General features: G+C 33.8%; 1 protein-coding gene across 6 annotated transcripts in view; it reads left to right on the forward strand.

The window, feature by feature from the left end:
• The window catches only part of RNPC3 (RNA binding region (RNP1, RRM) containing 3), a 33,672-nt gene extending 13,600 nt beyond the window's left edge, over window positions 1–20,072 (forward strand). Inside the window, exons 8-17 of one of the 6 annotated variants that reach the window (XM_030324271.1) lie at window positions 1,276–1,398; window positions 2,430–2,581; window positions 6,014–6,175; window positions 7,467–7,561; window positions 7,650–7,708; window positions 9,835–9,967; window positions 10,882–10,953; window positions 11,977–12,788; window positions 13,566–13,640; window positions 19,554–20,072. In XM_030324271.1, the coding sequence (XP_030180131.1) occupies window positions 1,276–1,398; window positions 2,430–2,581; window positions 6,014–6,175; window positions 7,467–7,561; window positions 7,650–7,708; window positions 9,835–9,967; window positions 10,882–10,941 (784 nt within the window). In that variant the 3' untranslated portion in view covers window positions 10,942–10,953; window positions 11,977–12,788; window positions 13,566–13,640; window positions 19,554–20,072. Of the gene's footprint in view, window positions 1–1,275; window positions 1,399–2,429; window positions 2,582–6,013; window positions 6,176–7,466; window positions 7,562–7,649; window positions 7,709–9,834; window positions 9,968–10,881; window positions 10,954–11,976; window positions 12,789–13,565; window positions 13,728–19,553 lie in introns of those variants that run through there. The other 5 variants (XM_030324273.1, XM_030324272.1, XM_030324270.1 and 2 more) reach the window with 5 other exon arrangements.
• The last annotated feature ends 7,506 nt before the right edge of the window (window positions 20,073–27,578 follow it).

Genomic DNA, 27,578 nt, shown 5'->3' on the forward strand with positions numbered 1-27,578 from the left:
GTCTCTGGTTTCTGCTTTTCCAGTATCTTCTGGAAATTAAAAAAAAAAAAAAAGGAAAAACAAAAACCTGTACTGTTCATTCAGCAAATATTTGTTGATTACCTGCCTAACTTATGCCTGGCAGTGTTGTAGAGGCTTAGTGTACTTTGAGCAGTTTGTGAACAGAGGCATGTTTTTGTATTACTAGATTTATTCATAAAATTTTGGGTAAACTATGATTGTTAAGAGGCTTTATGTTTACATAGCATAAGCTTACATTTTTCCTCACTTAGATTTAAAGCTTATGTTAACGACTTAATTCTCTTTTCTTGAATTTTGTGTGCATGTTTATTTTGCTTCCAAATTTCACAAATGTAACTATAGATATAGAGCTATCTATGACTAGTGGTTTTTGAGCTTGTGCTCTGTGGAAACACCATGTCCGATCCTGTGGAAGATACAAAAAAGCCTAGACAAGATCTTTTCTAAATATTATTCACACTCACAATGAAGATAAACTAGATACAATGTATCAATTGTTACACCTTGATAGTTATTTATAAACTACTTCAAAGTATAGTACTGTATTTGAAAACATTGTTGTCAAGTAACTTATCTTGTTTGTGTAATGATTCATGTGCAACAATTATACACAAAATGCTTTAAAATAAAAATACTTCAGTTTAGGCTATCTTTAATTAGAAGAAAAGTCAGTCAATGAAAGAGAAAAGTTACATAAGTTGTTGTATTACTGTATCCTGTTTTAACTTTTTGGCATCAGGTGTAGTCATTTTATTTGAACAACTAATAATTTTTATACTAAAACATATCTTTTAGAGATAAATTGAAACTAAGTAGATTTCCAATTCCTTTAAAGTAAGATGAAAGTTGACCAAGGAAATTTAGAATATGAGCTTATTTTAAATTATTATCTTAATTGATGGCTTAGAAACTATACTTAATGGAGCCCTGGGTGGCTCAGTTTGTTGAGCGTCCGACTTCAGCTCAGGTCATGATCTCGCGGTTCATGAGTTTGAGCCCCACATTGAGTTCTGTGCTGACAGCATGGAGCCTGGAGCCTGCTTCAGATTCTGTGTCGCTCTCTCTCTGCCCTTCCCCCACTCGCACTCTGTCTCTTTCAAAAATAAACATTAAAAAAATTTAAAAAAACAGACTATACTTATGCTACATAAATCCTAATTTACTAGAATATGTCATTTATACTTATAGCTTAATTTATATTATATGCGCCTACATGAGGAATTTTTTGTTTTTATTTTTCTTTCCCTAATGTAGAATGACCAAACTAATGGAACTAGCAAATCTTCAGCCCAAAAGGCCAAAAACAATAAAGCAGCACCATGTTAGAAAAAAGCGAAAAATAAAGGATATGTTGAAAACACCATCTACTGCACACAGGTAATTTTGTTTTGGGTTATGAAATAAGCATTTTCTGTGTACTTTGTCTACTTGCTTAACTCATGTCATTTAAAAACAATTATGGCAGATATTTTACTTGCCTGTTTGCCATGGAATTCTATGCATTTTAATATCTTAGATAAAATTATCATTAATTGCAATTTTAGTTTTGTTTTGTTTTTTTTAGCTATTCTACAATATAATTTCCCTTGAACTTGTAAGTAACTTCATAGAGAGTTTGCTAAAAATCTTTTTTCCATTTGAAAGGAATGAGTCTTATTTTTTTAAAGTTTCATATTAAGTATAAATATGATGTATGTTTCTTACCTATGTATGTCTTGATACCACAGTCCCATGCTTTTAATCTCTATAGCAGCACAAATAACTAAAGATAAGTCATGTGAACCAAATTCAGTTTTCCAGTAGCCACATTAAAGGAGTAAAAAGATGCAGATGAAATTAATTTTGATAGTATATTTTATTTATCCCATAATATCCAAAATATTATTTTAGCTTATAATTAATATAAACAATTATTGACATTCAACATTTTTTTGTACAAAGTTGTTATATTCTTGTGTGTATTTTATATGCTTATATTTTAATTTGGAAAGCAATATTTCAAGTGCTCATTAGCCACATGTTTGGCTAGTGGCAATTCTGTTGGACAGTACAGCTTTATTATACAGCATATAGAATACAGTACATAAACATGCATATATTAAACATAGAATGAACTTCTTTGTGTATTGGTAAATATCCTCAAGTTTGGAATCAGTAGTTCCCAAGTACTGTCTCTGTCATCTAATGAGTGATATCCCTTAATCTCAATCTCCTTGTCTAACTAGGAATTTAATAATACTCATATTAGAAAATTTGTTAGGATTTATTGAAGTATTAAATGGAAGTTACTTTGTGTAATGCTTATAGTATTATGAGCACTTTATCATTGTTATGGTAAATATGAAATGAAGTTTTACTCAGGATTTTATTTGCAATTACAAAGTAATGCTGTCACTGTTTATAAACAGCAGTTTACATCCAGTGCTGTTACCTTCGGATGTATTTGACCAACCACAACCTGTAGGTAATAAGAAAATTGAATTTCATATATCTACTGACATGCCATCTGCATTTAAGAAAGATCTAGAAAAAGAACAAAATTGTGAAGAACAAAATTATGGTAAGCATATTCTAGTTCTTTATTTAATATGCTATGTAAAAATTCTTAATCTGCTTTTTGTGTTAGAATTAAATATTTGAAATATGCAGACTTCCTTAATATCATGAAATACTATCCATTTTGAACTTTTTCCTGTAATCAAAATTAGTGCTTAATGATGAGACCATCACTGTTGCCTTTTGCTAGTAACGAACTATGGGGTGAAATTTAGTCTGGTTTTTGCTGATGTTTACACTAAAAATACAATAGAAAAGTTTCTTCTGTTGACTTATGTTTTCATTGTTAGATGTGATGTTGTATTATTGATTAGGAAACAAGCTATGTGACTATTGTGTCTGTTGTAGATTTCATGTAAATTTTTTTTTTTTTTTTTATCCAAAAGACATGGAAGATTATTTACTAAGATGGTGTTAAGTGTAAAGATTATTAACATTACAGATACTTTTTCTGCTTACTTTAGGCATTAATTTGATATTATAATAACATTCCTTTTATTTTTAATCTTGTTTTTTAATTTTGGAAATAATACGAGCTTATAGAAAATAAACATATAAAGTAACATTTTAAGAGTTAACACCTCAAACCCCACTGTGCCCTATCTTACTCCATAGAGACAGCCATTGTTAATAATGTAGAATATAGTTATTCTTCAGACCTTATCCTACACATGTGTAAACACGTTTTCTTTTTTTTTTAAATGGGCATCATGTTTTATGTGTTTGCCATTCACTTAATATTGACTTATTGAAAGTGTAGAGCATAGCAGACTTTGTGCTCGGCACTAAAAGACAAGTTAGGCATCGTCTCTGACCTCTTGGAGTTTAAAATCTAGTGGGAGTGGCTTACTGTATTAGAACATAAAATATAAACCTTATTTTGTTTTATGGTTGCATAATACTACATAGTCTAGTTGCATTAATCTTTATTTTTATTTTTTTTTAATGTTTATATATTTTTGAGACAGGGAGAGAGAGAGAGAGATAGCATGAGTGAGGGAGGGGCAGAGAGAGACACACATAGAATCCGAAGCAGGCTCCAGGCTCTGAGCTGTCAGCACAGAGCCTGATGCAGGGCTTGAGCCCACGAACTGTGAGATCATGACCTGAGCCAAAGTTGGATGCTCAACTGACCGAGCCACCCAAGTGCCCTTCATCAATCTTTATTTAACCATGCTCTGTTGGTAGAAGTTGAGGTTGTTTCTGTTTACTATTTGAGAAACCACTGGAACATAAATTTTTGCACATGTGTTTTTGAGCACTTATGTGAATATATGATCAGAGTTCCAATAACTGTTAGAAAGTGAGTGGAAAAACTGCTTTTAAGTCCTTTCTCATGGTTAGTGAGAAGGCATTACCTTTTTTTTTTTTTTTTTTTTTTTTTTTTTTTAAGAAAATGGTATGATGCCTCCATCTGTACTCTTTTCCTGGCCCTGCTGGCATTAGGGTTGGGCTTGTGTCAGCCATGTGACCATAATCTCCACCAGAGAGGCAGCATGTGCAGTACCCCGGCCCCAGGGCACAGTGCCCATCACAGAAGAGGAGATCATAAATATCGTGAGAAACAACCAAGATGATCCAAGTAAACTGCTTGGCCTGGTCTAAATGTCTAAATATTAGCTATTGTTGTTTAATAAATGAACAGTAGGTAGAGCACAGATAGCTCCTTTTTTGTTTATATATATATATATATACACACATATATATACACACATATATATATACACATATATACATATATATATATATACATATATATGTTTATTTATTTATTTAGAGAGTGAGCCCAACCAGGGGAGGGACACAGAGAGAGAGGGAGAAAGAGAATCCCAAGCAGGTTCTTATGCCATCAACGTAGAGCCCGATTCAAGACTCAAACCCACAAACTGAGATCATGATCTGAACCAAGATCAAGAGCCCAGTGCTTAACTGACTGAGCCACCCAGACACCCCTATATTTTTCTTTTTGTATATTTTTCTTTCTTGTTTCATGTTAGTCACCCTTACATGCAATATTTTTAGTTTTTAAGTTTAATTTTTCTCAAAGGTTTAGACCTGTATGAGAGGGTAATAGTCTTCCCATTCTACATCAGTGCAAGTAGTAATGTTGAAGTAATAGTAGAAGCAGTCTTAAAGTTTTTTTTCTTATTGATGCTTTCAGGCCACAGGAGATCTGTTTGTACAACAATTTTTCAACATTACGTACAAACTTTTGTAATTCTAAATATGGCATATTCTTTGCACTATTTTCATAGCTTTTTAGTTTTTTGGTAGTATGACTAGAATTTTTCTAGTGAATGTTTAACCCTAAACCTATCCTTCCCATACCAGTTTAATTTTTGCTGAAGGTAAAATTCATGTTTTGTAAATGAAATCTTTAATGTTGCTATATAAAATTTAAAATTTGCCATGTTGGGGCACCTGGATAGGTCAGTTTGTTAAGTGTTAGACTTCAACAGTTCAGGTCATGACCTTGCAGTTTGTGAGTCCAAGCCCCACATTGGGCTTTGTGCTGATAGCTTAGAGCCTGGAGCCTGCTTCAGATTTCGTGTCTCCCTCTCTCTCTGCCCCTCCCTGCTTGTTTGTTCTTTCTCTCTCAAAAATAAATAAACATTCAAAAAATTTTTAAAAATTGCAGTGTTTTTGAATTTTCCTAGTCAGTAATCTCTTAAGTATGAGTACTTGTTTTTCTGTACTTCTTGTAGGATCCAAGAGTAGGATTGACTTTTTTTTTGGTGGGAGAGTGGGGAGAGGTTTAATGAAGTTTTTTTGGTAACTTCGAATGAAAGTGTCTTATGATTTCAGCAAATGTTCTGATCTTAATCTTTTAATAATCTTTGATGGTTGTTTTCTAATATTCTGATGTAGCATTATGAAGTCATCAAATGCATTGTATAATCTTGAATGACCACATGCCATTACAGAATGCCTTTGATAGTTATGTAATTTATTTAATGAATTGCAGATTTCTTTCATGTAATTATTCATAGTTCAGAGTGGGTGGGTTAAACAAAATACTGTTGACACCCCCTCCCCTCCAACACACATTTCTGCTTATCTTGCTCACCACATTTAATCAGATATCCCCTCTGGCACCTCGAACTAAATTCCTTGAAAATAAATTCATTTTCTTTCCACTTTGCAGGCTCTTACAGGTAGCAACACAAAGCAACCATTTGGCTGTTTAGCTTTTGTCTGTGTCTGTTTCATGTTACAGTGACAGAGTTTAATAGCCATGATAAAAACCATATGGTCTGCAAAGCCTAAAATATTTGCTATTTGAACATTTACAGAAAAAGTTTGCCTACAGAAAAGTTCTAAAGCATTGAGAAAAACACTACAGAGTTTTAGTGCCAGAAGATACCTTAAAATGGAAAACAAAACCTGTTTTGAAGGGAGGGAATTTTTAATTGCTGATGTTAACATTAACTTTTAGATTTACCTGCTACTGAAGGTGATGCACCCAATGTAGGATTTGGAAAAATCTTCCCCAAACCTAATTTGAACATCACAGAGGAGATTAAAGAAGACTGTGATGAAATGCCATCAGAGTGTATTTCTAGAAGGGAGTTGGAAAAAGGCAGAATTTCTAGAGAAGGTAATTTTGTGAAATAAACCAGTGCTCATTCCATCTCTTTGATGCTTCAGAAACAACAAAACTTGTCATGTTCTTTACCATATTTAAGGCATATCCTTCAAAACATCTTTCCAGTTAATGTTTTTAATCACTTTTTTTTTTTATTTTTAATACCCATATTCGGTAGGGAGGAAAGTGTCTCTCAATACAGTGTTTTCAGTCTATATATAATTGGAAAAAATTTTTGTTTTCATTCCTAAAACTTTCATATGACATTTAAAAAAATCAAGTGGCCCATAATTTGTAGTTCTATATTCCAAATGCAGTAGATACATCATCACAATATTGTGTCTGAGATGCATGCAAAGCAGTTGTTTGTTTTAAAAAAAAAGTTTCAATTTTGTAGTGATTAAAGTCAATGTTTATGGATTTTATTTCCTAACATGATAGTTTTTTATTTCTAAAGAATTTTTCCTGTTTTACTACATTTTAGGAAATTAGGGGTTTTAATTGACATGTAGCATGTTATAATTTTTTCCATAATAATGGGAAATAACCCTCCAACTAGCATTTTTGCATAGAATGTCAGTTGTTAGGAACTGATAATTGACACTTAATAGGAGTAACTGTATAGGGATTCAGAAGCCACAGTTTGTATGAAATACTTGATTATCAGGTTTGACTAAATTAATACTTACATTTGACTGTGTTTGTGCCTGGTGGTTTGGGAAATTGACTTTAAGCAAAACAGTGACACAAATGGTTGATAACATTAAATTGCTTCAGTCTTTTTAATAAAGTAACATCATAAAGGAGCCTCAATAATAGATATTTTATTGGATAAGTTTTGGTTATTCTAGATGCCTGAAATTCTTTTTTTTTTTTTTTTTAATGTTGATTTATTTTTGAGAGACAGAGAGAGATAGAGCATGAGTGGGGGGAGGGGCAGAGAGGGAGGAAGACCCAGAATCTGAAGCAGGCTCCAGGCTCAAAGCTGTCAGCATAGAGCCCCACATGGGGCTCGAACTCACAAACTGTGAGATCATGACCTGAGCCAAAGTCACATGCTTAACTGACTGAGCCACCCAGTGCCCCTAGATGCCTTAAGTTCTTAAATTTATTTTCATATTATCAACTCATATTTTTAGTGGGTATTTTTGTTAATAATACTGCTATTAATGGCTGTAGTTTTGACAATTTCATATGCTTTTTTCATCTATTTAACATTTGTATTTGTTATTATGGTTTTTCTTTGAAAATAATTAATGAAAAAATACTAATTTTATATTGTTTTGTTTTCCTTTTAAATAAGAAATGGAAACACTTTCAGTTTTCAGAAGTTACGAACCTGGTGAACCAAACTGTAGAATTTACGTAAAGAATTTAGCTAAACATGTTCAAGAAAAGGTAAGTTGAAATTTATAAATTGGCTTTTTATTTTACCTTTTTTTTCCCCTGAACCTTCTTATTTTTCTTTTTCTTATTAAAATTCTAGGACCTTAAGTTTATTTTTGGGAGATACGTTGACTTTTCTTCAGAAACACAACGGATAATGTAAGTGGAAGCATATTCTTAAATTTTTTTATTTTATCTGTTACAAATTAACCCCTTTTTATCCTAGCATTTTCCCTGTTGCATAAGTTTTAGATATCTAAAGCAGTAGTCAGCAAACTTCTTTGTAAATGGGCAGGTAGCAGACATTTTCTATTTTTAATTTATTACAGGCCATAAAGTGTCTGTTGGAGCTACTCAGTTCTACTTTTGTAGTATGAAAGCAGGCATAAACAATACATAAACTATTATTTATGGCTGAGTTCCAATAAAACTTTATTTATACAAGTAGCATAAATTCCAGTGTTAGTCCCCAGTTGTAAAGCAGTGGTTCTCAAACTTTACCCTGAGTGAAAATCACCTGGAGAGCTTGGTAAAAACAGTTTCTTCAGTCCATCTGGGTTGAGGTAAGACCCATGAATTTGTATTTCTAAAAAGCTCATGGATGATGCCAAAGCTGCTGGTCCAAAGACTACACTTTGGAAACTACTGCTTTAATAACTCATGCAGGAATATATAGCAGTCAGGCCTAATTTTCAGATTCTTAACATTGGTAGTAACTTCCCTTCTTTTAATTAGTCTGCGTTAAGCAAGTCTCCCACTTTTTGTGAGAGCAAAAGAAATGGATGTGATTTGTAAATGAGTTAAAAGCTAATGTTTAGAGTTAGAATATCATTCTTTAAAATGCCATCATTAGTTAACTCAAGTATTTAAGACCCTCAACCACATAAATTAGAAGTAGGGAAAAGTAGAAAAGGAAAAGAGAGAGACTTGAGTAGAGGTAAAAGAGTGGAGATAAAAGAGTAACTGGAACTAGTTAGTCTTGTTTTAATCTTTTAAAGTCTGTCTGGCTTGTTTATACTTGTCAGTGGCAAATATCTCTTCTTATACTATACCAATAGTTTCTGTTGCTAGGCATGCAAAATACTGGTCCTTTTTCTTGTTTCTACTTTTGAATCATTATAAGAAACAGAAGAATATATGTATGAAATGTTTAGTGTACATAAATACATATGTGTGTGTGTGTCTATCCATTTCCTCTGTTTTTTTGTATTGCTGCATTTAGAATTTGAGAGGAAAGATAATTCTATATGGAGAAAGCTGTATACGTCAAAATGATCAATTAATTGTTTTCCATGGGACTCGTCATGTGAATTAAAAAAAAATCACTGCATGTTTAAAATGCTTTGTATGGACTATCACAGTTGTAGGCAGTACTTTAGTTGTAAATTACAGTTTGGTTTTTCCGATTTTCTAATATAGTTTTCCAAAAAATGTTGAAAAATGAATATGCTATAAAATAATAGAACACTACACTTAGAATAAAAAAAATCTGGTATCTGTTTCACTCTAACTTTATCTGTATGACCTTGAAGAAGTCACTCATTCTCTGTAGGTGTCACTTGTAAAAATGATTTTGACTAGATAATAAAGTCTGTTTCTACTTTGAAATTCTATGTTACTTTTCTGTGGTACCTCTCAGCCTTTCTGTTCTTGGTTATGTAGTTTTTTTTTTGTCACTTGGGTAGTTAGTATTGAGTTGGCTGTATGAAATTTTTTAAAAATAGAGCTACAAAATAAAAATTTAAATTTGCTTTCATAGTTTCTAGCAATATAATTTTTAAACTATGTAAATACAGCATGGCAGAGTATCTCTTTGACAAGCACATGTTGGGAAACAGTGATAATGAGAGCTAAGCCTTAGGCTGTCTTCCCATCGCCACATGGGTGACTTCCCTGGTCACCGAGGCAGTGCATGTATGTTGGGGTGACATTTTCCCTTTTCTATAAGTTGTACCAAAACATCTACTTAACTTCCTTCATTTGTAACATTCCTTCAAACAAAGTAATTTTGTACCCCCAAAAAATAAATAAAAATAAACTACCTAAATACATTTAACATAGCTTTAAAAAGCTAGATTATCAAACTTATATTATGTAGAATCAATTTTAGAACAGAATACAAAACATAATTTTAAGAAGTCTTGAGTAATGTTCTAATCAGACACTGTAGTCATTTATACTCTGAAATAGAAAAAATTTTAGATGTTTGACACATTTCTATTCCCCTCATCAAAATTGTTTGACATTCTTTAAATCAAAACCTCTTTTTCTTCCTTGACTTCTAGGTTTGATATACGTTTGATGACAGAAGGTCGCATGAAAGGACAAGCTTTCATTGGACTTCCAAATGAAAAAGCAGCAGCAAAAGCCTTAAAGGAAGCTAATGGATATGTTCTTTTTGGAAAACCTATGGTGGTTGTATCCTTTAAACAGTCTTTTCCAAAGACAATGTGTCTTTTAAGCAGAAGGGTATACTTGCAACTAATTTTTATGTTATTGTTAAAAAGTCTCAACACTTGGCATTCTAGCTCCAGATGCTCAGTTACAAACATACTTAGCTGAATCAGGTGGTTGTTTAGATTTTTATTGGAGAATAGAGGAACCTCAGCAGCATGGGGTTATTAAAATTTAGCCATGTTTAAACATTTCATTTCTACAGCTCAGTAGTACATTTTTATGCTAAGCTTAAAAGACTGTCGTATTCACAAATCCACTAGGAGTCATTTAAAAAAGATATGATTCACTGCAGTTTTACTGTTTTATTTTGTAATTCATATTTCTATTTGAAAATTTACCAAAATATATTATTGATTAAACATTCTGCTTTTAGTAGTTAATGCAGTTTGCAAGATAGAAATCAGAGGGATATATGTAGTGAAGGTCCAGGTGTAAAAAAAATGACTATAAAGAAAAGGTGAATTTTTTACTTTTGCAAATCATGAGCAGCAGATAGGCACTCAAAAAAATATTTGACAAATGTCTGAGAGTAGGAAGACAAGTATAAGAGATACATTTTAAAAACTGTACTTCTGGAGCGCCTGGGTAGCTCAGTCGGTTGAACATCCGACTTCGGCTCAGATCATGATCTTAAGGTTCGTGGGTTCAAGCCCCACATCAGGCTCTGTGCTGACAGCTCAGAGCCTGGAACCTGCTTCGGATTCTGTGTCTCCTATCTGCTCCTCCCCTGCTCACGCTCTGCATCTCTCAAAAATAAATAAACATTAAAAAAATTTAAAAACTGTACTTCTACCCTATATTAGAATGTTCTTAATAATTATTTAGAGAGGATTACTGTCATGTTTGTGAAGGAAACCTTAATTTTTAAATATTAGCAATTTGCTCGATCTGCTAGACCAAAACAAGATTCTAAAGAAGGAAAAAGAAAGTGTTAAAAATTAATAAAGGTAAGTGTGGATATAACATAATAAAAGAACAAACTGTCTTGAGATAAAATTAAGGAAAGATAAAAGCCTGATAGTGATAAATTCAGGTATCTCCTAAGGTTTTTAAAGGATGTGAATCAATTGATCGATCCACCCATGTCTCTATCTCTCTGTGTCACTGTGCAGTTAATTCTCAGTGAATTTCAAAATTATAACTACCTTAAGAATAAAGCCCATATGTATGTAAAAATTTAGTTTGGAGAATGAATTTATGAGAGAAATGAGTCTTTGTTAAATCTTTTTTCTAGCTAGAGGAAAGCAATGCTTCTTAAACTTTAATATGTACTATGGTATTCTGAAGGTCTGATAAAACAGTTTGCTAGGCTTCCCCTCACCCTCACCCATTTCCTAACTCAGTAGGTCTGGAGTAGGGGTCTTGGGTAGTCAGTCATCCCAGTTTTCCTGTGCTGAGACTGGGAAAGTGTCTACCAAGCCAAGACAAATTGGTCACTCTTAATGGGCCTAAGAATTTGCATTACTAATTATATATGTCACAGAACTATTTACATATTTTTTGAGGCAAGAAATTTTTTGCCTTTCCAATAAGTAATTTTAATGCGTACTTAAGTAATTTAATGATTAGAAGTGGTAGAATTAACCATTTTAAGCTTCAAAGTTTGTGTTACATTGTTTGATTTTAGGAAATCAAATGAGTAGAAATACATTCATTTTGTTTTATTTTAAATCTTCCTGCCTTTATAAACTGGAGGAACATGAAATAACTTGGTCAACTTCACTGGTGTTAAGCTGAAAAAAATATAATTAGGGAAAATTTTGCAAAATGTTTATTTCTTTTGTGAAATGCCATGATAATTTGAATTTTGTGAAGTATATATCCTGATGTAGTCAGAATTCTTACAAATACCTTAATGGACCAGTTAAAAATAAACAATTTTCAGTGTGTGTTTAAAAAAGTAATTTATTTGTAAATATAATGTGAAAACTGAGAAAAAAATTAAACTGCATTCTGCTGTTCTTCTTTAGAAGCATTCCTGCGTAAATACTGCTGTAATACTGTCATACAAAGTGTATCCTTTCTTGTTGTATCCTTTTTGGGGCAGTGTTTTTTGTTCTTCCTAGAAATGTTTTGTCACTTTCCCACTCATGGATTCAGAATAAGCAATAGTTTTTTATAATTTTATTCAAATGAGTTATTTTTAAAATTATCAACATTGATTGGACAAATCATTTATGTGGTGTTTTTTTTTGTTTTTTGGGAAGTTTTTTTGTTGTTTGTTTTTTTGTTGTTTTGGGTTTTTTTTGTTGTTTTTGTTTTTTTGGTTTTTTTGCTTTGTTGCTGAATTTTCTATGCCGTTCTTGAGGTTATGTAATTTTTCCAGGGAAAGTTAGTGAATCAGGTCAACGTATTTACTTGGAGAATGTATGCATTTGCTTTAACACAGAAATTAGTCTTGTTTCTTATATTTATGTATTTCCTAAACCTAATTCAGTAACATGCCTTCTGTTTTATGATGTATCTGGTTTAGGTGTTCTATATAATGTGTTGTAAATTTTGTTTGGGGAAAGGATTTTTTTCATTTAAAAAAGTACACATAATGAAAATTAAAATAACTGGATTTCCTTGTCAGTTCCAAATAAGAGGAGCAGGTTTTAATCTTGATCTCACATCTCAGGTTTTAATATTGATATGTCTTTTGACATAGATAGCAAGCAGAAGTATCTTTTTTCCTCTTTCTTTTTCTAAACAAAACAAAAGGAATAAGAAAAGAGGAACAGAGAGGAGAAGACATAATGTTGACTCAGGGTAGCACATTAAGTGAAAAGAAACAATACTGGTAGGTATACATAATAACAATGGTTTCCAGACTAGTTGATGACCGGTATTACCCAAAACAGTGGTTTTTAATCCTGGCCACATTTTGGAATCACCTGAGAAACTTCAAAAATACTGATAAAGAAAAAAGAAAAAAAACCCTGAAAAATAACACTATTGCTTAGGTTTCTCTCCGTTTTGATTTAATTGGTCTGGCGTACAACATAGATACTGGAATTTTTCAACCCTCCTAATGTGTGACCAAGGTTGAGAACCACTGAGGAAGGATTTTTACATATAAAGATTCCTGGGCTTTCTCCTAAAACCAATAAATCAGAATTTCTGTGAATGAGACCAAGAATCTAATTCGAAAAGTTTCCTTCAGTAGTTACAAGGGCTGACCAGTTTAGATACTACTTAGATTAAAATAGTTAGATGCCTAGCCATCCAACCTTCTACAAGTAGGAAAATCAAGAATTAGAGCCTCTACATTTCTTGCAAATTCTATTACTAGTACTATGAAAATAATTCAAAATTCTGTTAATAAATTATCACTCTAAGAGTACGAAAATTTGCAGATGTTGAAATTGCTATTTTTTAATAGAGACAGTTAAAATGTTTTATTTTCTAATGTTATAAATCCGTTTCCATATAAGCTGTTTATGTTGACAATCAAAAATTTGTAGTACTGACATGATTCACTAATTTTCTAAATATAAATGTTTTAGCTTTTAGTTATTTTAAAACAATTGAAATGTTTTATAATCATTATTTTTAATGAATTCTTACGGTGTTTTAGGTTCCTTTTGCTTCCATGTCTTCCAACTGCTTTCCAACTTTGAGGAGAAGAAATTGACACCTGGACTATGGAACTGTGCGTAACAGCTTTTAAAGTATATTTAAAAATTAAATCTATATGCATTTAAATCTGTTTATTGGGGATATATTACATGTATTTTAATCATCTTCCTCATATATAATAAATTATTTTCTTTCCAATAAATGTTCTTTATTTTTCTTTATGTTTAATACATTTGGAAAGTGTAATTTGATAATCACATAAAAAATTTTCCAGGTAAAAAAAATTTTTTTTCAGGTAATTTTACAAATACTAAATAGAAATTTTCTTTTATGATTATGGATACAGCTCTTTTTTCATTCTTACCTGGATACCACTGCACTCACATACTTTTTTTTTTTTTTTTTTTTTTTTAATAATGTTACTGCTTATTTCTTGTAATTATTTTAGGAGTGGTTTGTTTGGCTATGAGTTTTGCTGTTTTTTGTTGTTGCTTGTTTTGTTTTAGTAGTGGAAGATTTTTCCCACTTCAGGGGATTTGTATTCTTGTTCTTAATTGTCTTTTATTTTGGTGCCCCCAAACCTTAAAGGTGTAAATGTTTCCCATACAAAAGTATCCTGTTGTCTTAGTGAAATTAGTTTCAGCTATGTGTTAATATAAAACTTTGATATATTTAATTTGTTTATTAAAAGTGTCCTGTGAATATGTAATAGTAGCTTCATCTTAGAATCACTGCCCAAAGACTTGGGTCTTTGTTAGAAAGCTGTTGTGAATCACAGTTTATTCTTCACAGCATTGTGAAATAAAGAAAATAGAAATTTTAAAGGTAAGCATTAGAAGTATGGTGAAGTGAATCCGGGAACATGCTCGTGTTTAGATGTCAAATATGTAAAGAAGACTAAGGAATAGGCAGAAGCCAAATGAAGAAGGTATCTTCAAGTAGGAAGGGGTGGTCAACTACATCATACCTGTTCTTAACACACCTCTCTCCTGACAAACTGATTTGATGGATGGAAGAAATGAGAGGAGGTAAATTTAATATAGTGAGAAATGAAGATGACTGTTAGAAGAGTCTTGCTCTCAAGTTGAATAGAAAAATGTACTCTTAATCTAGGGAGATACAGTATTAAAAAGGTTTTTGATTTTGTTTTGTTTTAGAAAGATTGAGGATATAGCATGTTTGTATGGACTAATTCAGTAGAGGAAAAAGCAAAACCAAGTATGATATAGGAGGGAAAGGGATATTGCTGGAGGTACAGATATGGTGTACAAATAGAAGAGTTAGTTTTAAAGATGGGCATGAAACATCTCACTAATAGCAACAGAAGGGACAGATTGTGTAAGTCTAAATGGTTATAGTTTGGTAGATACATAGTAGGAGCATGTAGAAGTTGTGTTCTATTTTTTTCAGTGAAATAGGAAGGAAGCAAGATCATAAAGAGGAAAAGAGTGTTGGATCCAGGGGCAAAAAGGAAGGTGTAAAATAGACACTTGAATGGCAGAGTGAATAGACTTAGAAGGATGGCTAGAAGGTACTTAAGTGGTGTTTTGAAGTCTGTTGTTAATTTAAGTGACACTAGTCAAATAGTTCTGTGTTCATTTCCAAGTATTCTAGAATTGGTGCTATCACTAAGTAGACAGAATTGAATTTAATTAGAATTGAAATATTCCTAGGTGAATACAGCCAAGTGGGAGAAATGAAAAAGTGTTGATACACTCAAGGGAATGAGTATAAAGAAGTGGTGTAGAAAGAGATCTGGGTAAAGAGCAAAGTGAGAAAATGAAGGTTAAGACACAATGGAGAAATGGTATGATCAATTACAGATTGCAGTATGATTAAAGATATGTTGGAGTTATATACTAGAGTAAGAAGTACAAATTTGGGAGGTTGAAATAAGAGAATAAAGTGACGGCAATTGACAATGGTAGAGAGAAGACGGTAATTAGTGACTGCAAGTTCCAGGATGTGGACATGGTAGTTGAGTGAAAGCAGAGTCATGGAAAGAGATTAATTAAAGATATTGAGAAACTTGGGTATTAAAAGAAATATATAAGTGGATTTTGAGATTATTAAGATTTATGACAGGAGCAGTGAGCTAAGAGCTAAATAAAATTATTCCTTAGAACATGTAATTGTATTAGGTATGCAAAAAACAGTTTTTAAAAATTAATCATAAAACTTTTCTACAGTGACAGGAAGTTCAGGTTAATTTACTGAAAAGTGGTATACTGCAGTGGTTTTATAGATGTATATTCTAACATCACATCTTGTTTCTAAGGCTTAATTGCTTTATGGCCTTGGTCAAGTTATTACCTTCTCTATCAGTTTCCCTGGGCATAATCATAATACTTAGGGTTGTTGTAAAGATGTGTGATGAATATAAAATACTTAACGAGTCTGATATATGTATATCTATATAATATTCAAATTCTCCATAAATATTAACTCTTGTAGTAGTAGTTGTGGTGGTTCTCAACTCACACCGATTCCAAAGGTGACATAAACATTCTGAGATCTTAGACAGACAGTCATTTCTCCACTGTGATGACCAGAACTTCTATTGCCTCTGTTCAGCAGGAAAATTTCCTCTATTATTCAAGTTTCTTCTAGCTGATCTAAGAATTAAATTGACATGAGACATAATTCATAATTTCAAGAAATGTGCTTCTTCAAAATATAATCTTTCAGTAAAACATAAGAAAATGTTCAGTATCAGACTCAAGCTTATCTTTAGTTTCTCTGTAATAAGGAAGCCAAAAGTAGATAAATCTATGTTCAGTAATTGTTTCATTATTTTATCATATTTGGAAATGATTTATTAGATATTCCTTAAATTTACCTTAACTCCTCAGTTAGCAAAACTTTTAGGTTTCAGATTACCAAAAAGATTTGGGGACAATATTTTAAAAGTTTACCTAAAACCTTTTTATCTTACCTATATCTATCTAACTTACTTGTTCTTAACAATTATGTGTAGGTTGCCCACAAAAACAACTCTGTCTGCAGAATCTGGCATTATTCTCAGTTTATATTGTTTTGGGCTGACAAGTTTTGCAGTAGAGATTACATGAACTTATTTGACTTTCAGTAAACCCAGGTGGAATAAAAGTATTATTTTAATGCTGATAACTCTAAAGACATGTCTATTTTAATTAAACCAAAACCTTCAGTTAGTTTTAATACCAAATACTTTCCCAGATCACATGAAGTTGAAATTCATTTGGATTTTCTTTTTTATTTTGAGAAATTTTAGGAATTCAAAATTATTATGTGCTTAATTTTCTTTAAGCAAATTGAACAGAGGTCTTTTACAAATTAATTTTAGCAATACCAACTGGAGGTAGAAAAAGCCATATATCTACAATAGATACATATACTGACAAAGGCAGAAGCCTTACAGTTAGCAATATTTGAAGAGAAAAAGGGGCAAGAGAGCCCTTTTGCAGTGTACTTTTTAAAAAGAGCTGCTTTCAGGGGGTGCCCAGGTGGCTCATTTGGTTGACCGTCCAACTTTGACTCAGGTCATGATCTCCTGATTCATGAGTTCAAGTTCCACATAGGGCTCTGTACTGACAGCTCAGAGCCTGGAGCCTGCTTCGGATTCTTTGTCTCCCTCTCTGCATCTCCCCAACTTGTGCTCTGTTTCTTTCTCTCGAAAATAAATAAGAATTAAAAAAAAAAAAAAAAAATACCTGCTTCCTTCTTTTTTTCCTTTGCCTTGGTAGTTGTGGGCTGTATTTACACTTCAGAGATACAAGATTTATGACTTTAAGGGACAGAAAAAGAATGTAAATTGTGTGTGTGTGTGTGTTTTCTAGGAGTTACAGGATAATTGCTGTTTAGAATTTACCTTTTTTAAAATACAGCACAATTTTGCTTCAATATCCTGATCTTTATAGTATCTATAAACGTGTCAAGAGGAATAGGTGAGGTTTTGGAATTGGTAGAGACTGCGGCGGGGCGGGGGGGGGGGGTTGATTTGCTTCTAGAGTTGCATTTTTCGTTTTGTAGAAATTTGGCAGGCAAACTTGTTTCTAATTCCCACAAAGAACTGAATTACAGCTAGAATATCAGGATTGATCAGCCATCTAAAACTTGCCTCTTTAGATCAGGGAGATTTCAACTAAAGTGGGAATCAGAAGATTTATATCTTTGTAAAAAATTCTGTAAAAATTATTTTAACAGAAGCCTTCACAATTCAATGTTGGCTTCTGTTAGCCCCTGAATATCAGCCTTCTGCTGTTCATTTGTAGGAAGGCCAGAAGAAATTATGGTCATCTGTTTATTCTGTAGTGGGGAGGTTGTGAGTGGCTACCAATCTTCTAATTTCTTTCTAAATTTGGTGGGATCTTCTGAAAGTGGAGGTAAAAACGGGCTTTGTAATTTTTAAGATTTACTGCTCTCCTAGGGACATGAAATTTTTTTCCCCCTGGGTGGGGTGGTTCAGGATATATCTACAAATGATATTGCATAGGAATGCCTACAGCTGGCAGAGCCTGATTACAGAGCTCTGGAAAGTAGGAGTTGTTATGAAACAGGAAAGTGAGCCGTATCACTTGCTTCAGTGCTTTTGTTAAATTCCACTTCATGGGTTTTATTTAGCATTGACATAAGTAACTTATATACTTTGAATCTAGAGTTTAGGCTGGAGTACTTTTTGTAGGGAAAGGGAAGTTAAAATAGGCAGATGGGGCCAGATTTTAAGAAGGGGAATTTACTTTGAATGTAGACATCAGTATTTGTCTTAGGTCTAATTTCTCTTTCATTTTGTCAAGGAAATCCCTAAGGCTCGCAATTATTATACTATTAAGACAATTGAGAGCTCTATATAAAGAAATTTCTTTTAAACAGCCAATGTGAAGGATTTATTGTCTCACCATTGATGAGTAAGATTTTATTAACTTTATTTATTTATTTAAAAAAACTTATTTTTTAATGTTTATTTTTTGAGAGAGATAGAGACAGAGCATGGGTGGGTGAGGGGCAGAAAGGGCAGGAGATGTAGAATCTGAAGCAAGCTCCAGGCTCCAAACTGTCGGCACTGAGCCCAATGCAGGACTCGAACTCATGAACTGAAAAATGATGACCTGAGCCAAAGTCAGATGCATAACCGCTGAGCCACCCAGGCACCCCAAGATCTTACTGATTTTAATAGCAACTCAAACCGATAAGCCTTTTTATGGAAAGACTCCTAGGTGACTTTCTAGGCTTAGGCCATGAATGTGAGAGGCATATCTAGAGGGCATGGATGATAGATACAGTTCTCATGATCCCAAAGTTAACTCCCAGAAATAGTCTAAGGAAGCAAAAACCTTTGTTACATAGGCAGTGTGGATGAGTTTAGTGAAAACGGTGTCTTTGATAGCACACAGAAACCTGAGATACCTCCAGTCATAGACCCACTAATCTGTGATACCAGGCAGATGCTACTGGAATGGGACTTTTCGGCAGTAATCAGCAAACCACAAAAGTCCCTTCTAGACTGGGACCTTTTATGACTTACCTTTCTGAGAGCTGGCTTGGCTGGACAAAGAGAGTGCTGCTTTCAACTTCGTATCTCACAACCCCACTCTCTGTGGCTACCAAGGTGCACCCCAGTAAGTACACCCTCCAGAGTGGTGGAGACCAGAGAGAATATATTCACAGATCACAAATCCAAGTTCTCAAGACATAAAGCAAGACAAAAGGAAAAACCTCATCCAGTTTTTACGTGGGAGACCCACACAGCAAAGTTTGTCAAAACATATGCCAGTCTGATGAGAATTGTGAACTCAGAAGTCTGTAATACTAGTTTGAACAGCAGACTTGTAAGGGCCTTTGCTGATATTCTTAACCTGTAGTAATTCCTTTTTATAACAATGGAGTGACGATCTCTGGGAGGAAATCAGTCAGTAAAAACCAAGAGTACTCTCTACCAAATTAATTCGAATTGCTAAGCCCAAGCAACTATTTCCAAAAATATTTTCTCTCGCTCCTCTAAATTTAGAAAGAAAAAGGACTCATGCTGCTTGTTCCACCAGACCTTGCAGACAGATTGCAGGAGGTTGACATGGTAAGAAATCTTACCTTTTGCCAGCTGTCTCAGATGTGCCAGGATTTCTCAACTACAACAATCTCAGGGTGAGCAATATTTAGCCAGTTAAAGTTTATCCTGCCAACTAGCCAACTGTTGGGGAGGAAAAAATTTCCTTCAAGATTCTTCTAACTGGTCTAAGAATTAAGCTGACATGAAACAAATTCATAGTAGGAAAAAAACATTTTAATTAATGGAGGCCCAATAATAACATGAAGTCTTAAATATTCAAGTTATATGCTTCTGTACATTTTATGCGGATGTTGCCAGGTGAACTGGGGAGACCCAGGGAGATTCCAGGCCAGGGGGCCTCAACTTAGCTGAAGGAGTTGTCAAGAGCTCTCTGTCTTGTCTTGAAAAAACTCAAGGACAGGCACACAACACAGTGGATGAGCGACATAAGCAGGAAAGTTTATTAAACTGAAAAGTATACTCTGGAGATATGAGAGCAAGTGAGCTCAAGAGAGAGCTGTGTGCCTTAGGGGTTGGGTTTCTAACTTTTATTGACAGTTGTTAACTAGGGGGTGGAATATTTATTACTTGGGGCAGGAAGCAGGCTTTCATACTTTTTCTTACTAATTTGGTCAGGGGTTTCCTGTCATGGCATCTGCCATCTTGGGCCTGTCTGGTTTGATCCAGATTCTTGTGGACTGCTACCAGGACAGGCCTCTCTCTGACATTTCTGATAGCTGGCCATGACTTCCTTGTTGCTGGCCTCCAGGTATCCTGTTAGAACCTAACTGCTTACTCCAACACAGACATAAATCAATGAGGAATTGACAAGATAAAGAAAACTTAATTTGGGAGCTTCAAATAGTGAAGGATTCTAAACAGAATTTAGGCTATGGTTGTAAATTACTAAAACTAACAAGACATGTTCACACAACCTTCATAGCTCTGAATTTCCTATCTCTGGTGATAAAGATACCTCAGGGAGAGTGCCTTTCATTTATTTCCTGCTTTCTGGAGACAAGGTGGGGAGGGGGAGAGCATTCTTAATAATTAGTATGCCAAGGTGGCACATTTTGGGGACAGCCTGTCCTTGGCCTTCACACTTCCTTGCCACACTTGGATGATGAGACTTCTTGGCAAGTTTAAGAACTTTGGTGTCCAGGAATTATTAACCTGTTTATGGATAATGCACAACCATCCCACCACTGTGTCTATTTCATAAATTGAGCATATGACCCGAATAGGTCCAATTAGAAGGATTTCCAGGGCTTGTACAGACCTTCCTTCCTTCCTTCCTTCCTTCCTTTCCTTCTTAATTTTCTTTCTTTCTTTCCTTCTTTCTTGCTTGCTTGCTATCTTTTTCTTTCTTTTCTTTCTTTCTTTTCTTTCTTTTTTTCTTTTCTTTCCTTCCTTCCTTCCTTCCTTCCTTCCTTCCTTCCTTCCTTCCTTCCTTCCTTTTCTTTCTTTCTTTCTTTCTTTCTTTTCTTTCTTTTCTTTCAACTGGATAGAGCTATACCTGGAGCTGCTAAGCATTATCCTGGTAATTGTGATAATTGTTTGTTATCAGTGAGTTTTTAAAAAAAATCATCATGGAGAAGTACTAATAATTTAAGCCTATACTAAAAACCCTAACAGCTAGTCTGTCATTGAATTTTTTAGTTACTATAAACAAAGCAAACTTTAAATAAGTACTTTTTCCTTTTGCTGGAGGGATTTGGCACCCTTATGGGCTGACTATGGGTCATATATGTTACCCTTAAAGCATAAGGAGTGAAGTTTCATATAAACCACATAAAGTGAGAGTTAGAAAGGGTTTGTTCTTCAGAGGAAAAGCACAGTGCTATGAAATTAAGAAAGTAGGTACTTGACAGCCAAAATCAAATGTTTTACTACAATATATACTTTTATTTCCATGTGATTTTCCATTTATGCCTTCTACAAAGGCTGGGATTAGTAGGAGGGAAGTGAGACCTATAGGGTATAAAATTTAAGTAGTCAGGCACAGAATAATGCAGGTGCTCCTCATCCCAACCTAGCATGGCTCTGCCTCCTACTATAGTAACATAAATGGAATCAGCATAATCCTGATTAGGTAAATCAAAAGGCAGTAGCATTCAGGTTTCTGCTTTAGATGATTTGGAAAGTATATGCTATACAAATAAGACTCCTTTAAAATCAATATCAAGATATATCAAGGCTTTTATTTTTTTTTAAATTTTTTTTTTCAACGTTTATTTATTTTTGGGACAGAGAGAGACAGAGCATGAACGGGGGAGGGGCAGAGAGAGAGGGAGACACAGAATCGGAAACAGGCTCCAGGCTCTGAGCCATCAGCCCAGAGCCCGACGCGGGGCTCGAACTCACGGACCGCGAGATCGTGACCTGGCTGAAGTCGGACGCTTAACCGACTGCGCCACCCAGGCGCCCCTATATCAAGGCTTTTAAAAGAAGTAAGGGAAAATAATATTTATTGAGCACCTGTACTTACAGTAATTATTTGATCTTCATCACCCTATAAGAAGAGAACATTTCCCATTGTGAGCAATGGAGGAGTTTTGTTTTTTTTTTTTTTTTTTAACAAACTTTAGCTGTAAGTTAATAAGATATTTGTTTTATTTATAACTCACTAATACATATAAAACAAAGAATATTGACCTCAATATGATTGCTCAGGAGAGGTGATAGCCAACCACATATGTTAGGTACATAAGAGAACTGATGATCTCAGGAGGAATAGTGTTCTCACTCTATTCAGTTCTTTCCAAGAACTGAAGTTACTATATATCCTACTCTGACATTTTCTGAAAGGAAGCTGTTATAGAGGTATTGGATTCACATAAAGGCCAGTAAGAAATCTAAAGTAAACGGCTCAAACTCACTAAATATTGAAAAAATACTGGGAAAGGGAGAACCTGTATGCAACAAGCATAAGCTTTAATGCCTTGGGGTGAAATTAGGAGATGAATCAACATGTTAGAACATCTGTGATTAAAAGGGGTTACATCTATTAGAAACTATATCAACTGAAAATGAGAAAAGGGGTATTTGACTATACAAGAAATGTTAATTTTTTTAAATTATGATATAGTACTGATACACTAGGATATTTGAAAATCTTAAGAATTCAAGAAGCAAGTCTGAGCAAGAGGTAATTTATTGTATGAAACTTCAGAGCTTAGAAAAAGATGCATAAAATACCATTAAATAATATTTATGGAGGCATTTAATATCTTGCTGTGGGAGAAAAGGATGGAAGGAAAGATTGGGGTTTGGATAGCTCTATATATTGTACATTTCTTTTAAAAAGTTATTTGAAGAATATTTTGGTAAAATATTAACATCTGTTAAATCTGGGTCTTGGGACATGGGGTCTGTAATTTTTTGTTGTTGTTGTTTTGCATCTTTCTGTATGACCTATATCACAACTTAAAATAAAATAGTGGAACACCTCTAATCCAGTGTTTTGCAGCTATGTTTTCATATGCCCTCCCCAAAGGAACATTTTTAGAATTTTTTTCACTAATCACTCTACATGAAATTTTAATATCACAGTATACTTTTTGTTTTTGAACTGTATGTTTATCTGTTATGGATAAATAGTAAGATTTTTCTTCCTTTCCATCCCAAGAACTAAACAACAGTGATTCATTTGGAAGACACATGATTTGGTACTGATAAAACACTAAGTTCAAAACCTTAACAGATCATATAAAGTATATTGTCTGACCTTAGTTGAACTAAATTAGGTATCAGTAACAGAAAAAATGTGAAAAATGTTCAAATTTCTGGATATTAATATTTCTAAATAACGTGGATCAAGACAATTCTTAATGGAAATTAAAAAGTATTTGAACTGAATGAAAGTGAAAATTCATAAAAAAAATTGTGGAATATGCCAAAAGAGTGTTTAGTGAGAATTTGCTTATATTAGAAAAGAAGAAAAATCAGATTTATGATTCAGTTTTCCACCTTAAGTAACTAGAAAAAGAAGAGCAAGTAAAACCCAGAACAATCAGAAAGAGGAAATAATAAATAAATCAGTGAAATTGTAAGCAGAACAGTGGAAAGTATTGTAAACAAAACTAATGCCTAAAATATCAATAACACTGAGAAAGTTCTAGCCAAATTGCAAAGAAAAAATACCCCCAAAGTTGTAAGAAAATATTTAGAATATTTTGAAAATGTGTTTCCATAAATTTACAACTTTGATGAAATAGGCCAACGTCATAAAAGTGACAAAATATCAAAGCCTGTTCAAGAAGTAGGTAACCTGAACAATCCTATAGCTACTTAATAAATTTACTTTGTAGTTAAAAATCTTTCTGCAAAGAAAACTAAAGGCCTAGATAGGTAGCTTCACTGGTGAAATTTGCTAAATATTAATGAGGAAACCAACAATTCTATACAAGAGAATACTTCCAAATTCGTTTTATGAGTCCTGTATTACCCTGATGCTAAAACAAGACAGGATACAAGAAAACTACATATCAATATTTCACATGAGTGTAGATGCAAAATATTAAGTTGAATCAAGTAATGTGTAAAGAGTTTTATAAATCATGACCAAATGCAGTTTTTCTTGGGAAATACAGGCTAGCCCAACCTTTGAAAATCAGTAAAAGTAATCCATATCAAGAGGCTAAGGGGGAAAAAAAAAAAAAACATGATTATCTTAATAAATGAAAGGAAAGCATTTGATAGACATTCATTCTTAATAAAATCTCAGTAATAATAGGACTAGAAAAGAGCTTCCTAAATCTGGTAAATAGTGTTTACAAAACCTACAGATGTCCTGATGGTAGTTAAAAACTAATTTTTTCGGGGCGCCTGGGTGGCGCAGTCGGTTAAGCGTCCGACTTCAGCCAGGTCACGATCTCGCGGTCCGTGAGTTCGAGCCCCGCGTCGGGCTCTGGGCTGATGGCTCGGAGCCTGGAGCCCGTTTCCGATTCTGTGTCTCCCTCTCTCTCTGCCCCTCCCCCGTTCATGCTCTGTCTCTCTCTGTCCCAAAAATAAATAAACGTTGAAAAAAAAATTTTTTTTAAAAAAAAAACTAATTTTTCCCCCCAAGATTGAGAACAAAATGAGAAAGTGCACACTAATCTCCCCACTTCAATATCTACTGATAGCCAGTGCATAAAACAAAAACCATACAAATTGGAAATCTATAAAGTCCCCATTCAGAGATGACTTGATTGTAGAAAATCCCAAAGACTTAAAAAGCCTACAACTAATACGTGAGGTAAGCAAGTTTGCAAGGTTAAAAGTCAATGAACAACTGGATATTGAATTTTTTTCTAAAAATACCATTTGCAATAGTATCAAATAATCAGTCTACATAATATGTACTAAACCTACAACCCTTCACCAACTTTGATAATGAAAAGTGACTATCTAAATAAATGGGGAGAGATAGATACTGTGTACATGAGTCAAAAGACTCATGATTCTTAAGAGTATCAACTCTTCCCCAGTTGATTTATTACTACTCAAAAATCCTAGCAGTATATTTTGTGATATTTCCAACCTGATTTAAATTTCTTTAGAAAAGGAATAGAACTAGAATAGCCAGTGCAATTTTGAAAAAAAAAAAAAATTCTTTTAAATTGCATAACTTAGACTACCTAATTCTAAGACTTACTACAAACAAGTTAGTGTGGTATTGGCAAAAAGATGGACACACATATCATTGGAACAGAAAAGTCCAGAAATAGACTCACATGTACAGTAATTTTTTACAAAGGTGAGAAAACAATTCAGTGGAGAAAGTATGGTCATTTCAACATGATGCTAGAATAATTGCACATCCATAAGCTAAAAAATAAAAACCTCTGTACGTTCCTTTCACTTTACACAAAAATCTCTTCAAAAATGAATCATAGCCCTAAACATAAAGTGTAAAACTATAGAACTCCTAGGGGGAAAACAATAGGATGAAGTCTGTATGACCTTGCTTAGACAAGTTCTTAAGTACAACATGCTAAGAAGGAAGGAAGGAAAGGAAGAAAGAATTGGTTTTTGTTAAATAAAAATCTTGTATTTTTCAGAAGACACTGCTAAGAAAATGAAAAGGCAAGCCACAGACTGAAAAAGTTTTGCAAAACATATATTTGAGTTTTATCCAGAATATATAAAGGACTTTCAAAACTAAGAAAAAAATAGCCCCCCCCAAAGGATAATAAATCTGAAGATCCTTTACCAAAGATAGATGGCAAATAAGCACGTGAAAAGATGCACATCATTAGTCCTTAGATAAATGTAAAACAGCTGCAGTAATATAGCACTGTACACCTATTAGAATGGCTTAAAACGAATTCCAACAGTAGCAACAATTGCCAAGAATGGAGCACTATAGCTTTCATACATTGCTGATGGAAGTACAAGATGGTACAGCTGCTTTGCCATATTTTGAAGAAGTTTGTTATAAAGTTAAATGTACACTTATATGTGATCTAGCTTTCACACTTCAGAGTACTTAAAAGGAACAAAAAACTGCGTTCTCACACAAAAAACTTGTATGTGAAAGGATTCTGGAAACATGGTAGAGTAGGAAGCACCAGGAATCCATCTCCCCAACTAGATGACAATTGCACTGGTAGTATTTATTTGATGTAACTATTTTGGAACTCCAGTCTATTGAAGCCTTGCAACTTAACAAGGGAAAGCTCTCACAGTAAATAACAAGTTAATTTCATTCAAATTTAGCTCTTAACAGAGTAGCAGTTACCTATTAACCAACCCCAGCCATACAGCCGGCAGCTCTGCGTGTATTCCTGGAGCAGCTTGTGCACAGCTAGTGGGAGCCAGAGAAGACAAAAAGAACCTTCACCTCCAAATATTGGGTATCAGTGCTGATGGCTGATTTCTGTTTTTGATCATGGAGATAAAGAATTGAGAAACCATGTTTGTTCTACCTCTTTCCATTGTAAGCAACCCCCCAACCCCTTATGAAGTGACTTCCAAGGGTATAAAAGGACTGATCCTCCTATATTCCCCCTGTTTTTCTTTGTTTTCCTTTCTGTTCCTGTTTCTTTTCCTTTCTTTTTTCTTTTTCTTTCTGTTTGTCTTTTTTTTTTTTCCCCTTTAGAGAGCTAGACATTAAAGACTAGATATTCAAAAACCGCATATATCGGGGCGCCTGAATGACTCAGTCGGTTAAGTGTCTGACTTCAGGTCATGATCTTGTGGTTTGTGAGTTTGAGCCCGCCTCAGGCTCTGTGCTAACAGCTCAGAGCCTGTAGCCTGCTTTGGATTCTGTGTCTCCCTCTCTCTCTGCCCCTCCCCTGCTGACACTCTGTCTCTGTCTCTCAAAAATGAATAAATGTTAAAAAAAAATTAAGAAAAAAATGCATATATGGGAAAAATTAGAAATTGACCACAAATACCCAAGGGAAGACTCAAACAAGATCTGAGAAGACCTTAGGTTTTATACCTCAGGCTGATCCTTAGCACAGAGACAGCAAAAAACAAAAAACTAAAACAGTAACAACAACAACAACAACAACCAAAAAACCCCTCAGTAAATCCTAGGGAAAGAAAAGAATCTGATTTTCAGAATTAAGATTGTTAGGTTAAAATGTCATTTTCAACAGAAAACCAGAAGACAGAATAAAAATCAGGAAAGTATGACCTATTCAAAAGGGAAACAAAAAACAGAAACTGTCCCTGAAGTAGACCTGATGGCATTTACAAGAGAAAGACTTTAAAACAACCTATAAGGATGCTCAAAAGATTAAAGGAAGATGCACAGAAAGCTAGGAAAAAAACAAACAAACCTGACTGAAAAGGACAATAAATGAAATGAAAAAGTCTCTAGAGGAATTCCAAGGAAGATGTGAGTAGGCAGAAGGAAGAATCAACAACCCAGATGAGAGGACAATGATTAAGTCTGAAGAACAGAAGCAAAAAAGATTGAAGAAAAATGAACGGAGCATAAGGGATCTGTGGAACACCAGCAAACAGATGTATATACGCTATGGGAGTCCCAGA

This window comes from Lynx canadensis, chromosome C1 (assembly GCF_007474595.2).
Source record: "Lynx canadensis isolate LIC74 chromosome C1, mLynCan4.pri.v2, whole genome shotgun sequence".
NCBI classification, from domain to species: Eukaryota; Metazoa; Chordata; class Mammalia; order Carnivora; family Felidae; genus Lynx; species Lynx canadensis.